At 60.4% G+C, this 1,592-nt stretch overlaps 1 protein-coding gene across 1 annotated transcript in view; it reads left to right on the forward strand.

The window, feature by feature from the left end:
• Positions 1 to 1,592, forward strand: part of LOC104522100 (proto-oncogene tyrosine-protein kinase LCK) — a gene marked incomplete at both ends in the record, with an annotated part of 3,572 nt that overhangs the window by 442 nt on the left and 1,538 nt on the right. The window contains one exon of the mRNA XM_010164295.1: positions 660 to 869. Within this exon, the coding sequence (XP_010162597.1) occupies positions 660 to 869 (210 nt within the window). The remainder of the gene's footprint in view (positions 1 to 659; positions 870 to 1,592) is intronic.

Raw genomic sequence — 1,592 nt, forward strand, 5'->3', positions numbered from 1 at the left:
CACACGGGACACAGCCCTCGTTGTGACTGTCCCTGCGAGGCTGGGGGCTCGGAGGCAGTGTGGGGACTCAAACGTGCCGTGACCCAGCCACAAAAGCACCTCCTGCTCCCTTGGTGCTACGGTGGGGATGACACTGGGGCTGCCCTGCTCTCCTCCATCCCACCCCACAGCCCTGGAGCAGGGTCCCTGCTTCACTCCCATGGGCACTGGCCATCCTCAACAGTCCCCTCTGAGCAGGAGCCAGGCTCCAGCATCGCTGCCTGGGTCCCCCAGCCACCCCTCCTGCTCAAAGCCCTGCAATCACCAGCTTCCTTTCCTTCTGGTGGCTGAAAACCACAGGTAAAGCTCTCTGCCTGCTGGCTTCAAATGTGGTTATAGATTTTCAACCAGGAGGTGGCCAGCATGGAGCTGTGATTGTCCCTAAAAGTCCTCTGGCCCCATTGCAACAGTCTTCCAGGGTCCTCTGTCCATCTTCAGCCAACCTTTGCCATCTCCAACATCTCACACTTGTGCAGTTTTGGGTTGGGATGCTCTAGACCCACAGAGTAGCCCCTACACTCACCTCCTTGGCCAGCACCACTATTGCCACATGTCCCTCCAGCTGTGCTCAGTGATGGGGTCCTCTCTCCCCCATCACACTCTGCCCCATCTCTCCACAGGCTTCTACAACGGCCACACCAAGGTGGCCATCAAAAACCTGAAGCAGGGCAGCATGTCACCCAGCGCCTTCTTGGCAGAAGCCAACCTCATGAAGAACCTGCAGCACCCGCGGCTGGTGCGGCTCTACGCCGTGGTGACGAAGGAGCCCATCTACATCATCACAGAGTACATGGAGAAGGGTGAGGGCACCTGGGTGCTGCCCACCACGGGTGGGGGGTGGCTGGGGGCTGTGAAGAGCCATGGTCCCTTTGGGTCCTGGCTGTCCCCTTTGGGTCCTGGCTGTTCCTTTGGGTCCTGGCTGTCCCCTTTGGGTCCTGGTTGTCCCCTTTGGGGCCTGGCTGTCCCCTTTGGGTACTGTTCCTTTGGGTCCTGGCTGTCCCCTTTGGGTCCTGGCTGTCCCTTTGGGTCCTGGCTGTCCCTTTGGGTCCTGGCTGTCCCTTTGGGTCCTGGCTGTCCCTTTGGGTCCTGGCTGTCCCTTTGGGTCCTGGCTGTCCCTTTGGGTCCTGGCTGTCCCTTTGGGTCCTGGCTGTCCCTTTGGGTCCTGGCTGTCCCTTTGGGTCCTGGCTGTCCCTTTGGGTCCTGGCTGTCCCCTTTGGGTCTTGGCTGTTCCTTTGTGTCCTTGCTGTCATCTTCCAGTGGTCAGTGCTGGCTTTTGTGTCTCAAGCTGCTTTTGGTGTCCTTCACCTCCCTGCTCTCTGCCTTTGCATCACGGTTCTCCCACTGGCTGGGAACTCAGGGATCAGCCCCAGCAGGGGAAAAAGGACCTTGCAGGATGGGCAGGGTGGTCTCCTGCCCACCTTTCTGGGGGCTGCGAGCTGCCCAGCCCCACATTTAGTGTCGCACCAGGGGATGGTGCCCTGATAAACCGGGGGCAAAACCCAGCCCCAAGAGGCACCATGGGGAGGGGAGGCAGCACACCTGCCTGCTGCTGA

The sequence above is a fragment of the Antrostomus carolinensis genome, unplaced genomic scaffold (genome assembly GCF_000700745.2).
Source record: "Antrostomus carolinensis isolate BGI_N321 unplaced genomic scaffold, ASM70074v2 scaffold47893, whole genome shotgun sequence".
Lineage (NCBI taxonomy): Eukaryota > Metazoa > Chordata > Aves > Caprimulgiformes > Caprimulgidae > Antrostomus > Antrostomus carolinensis.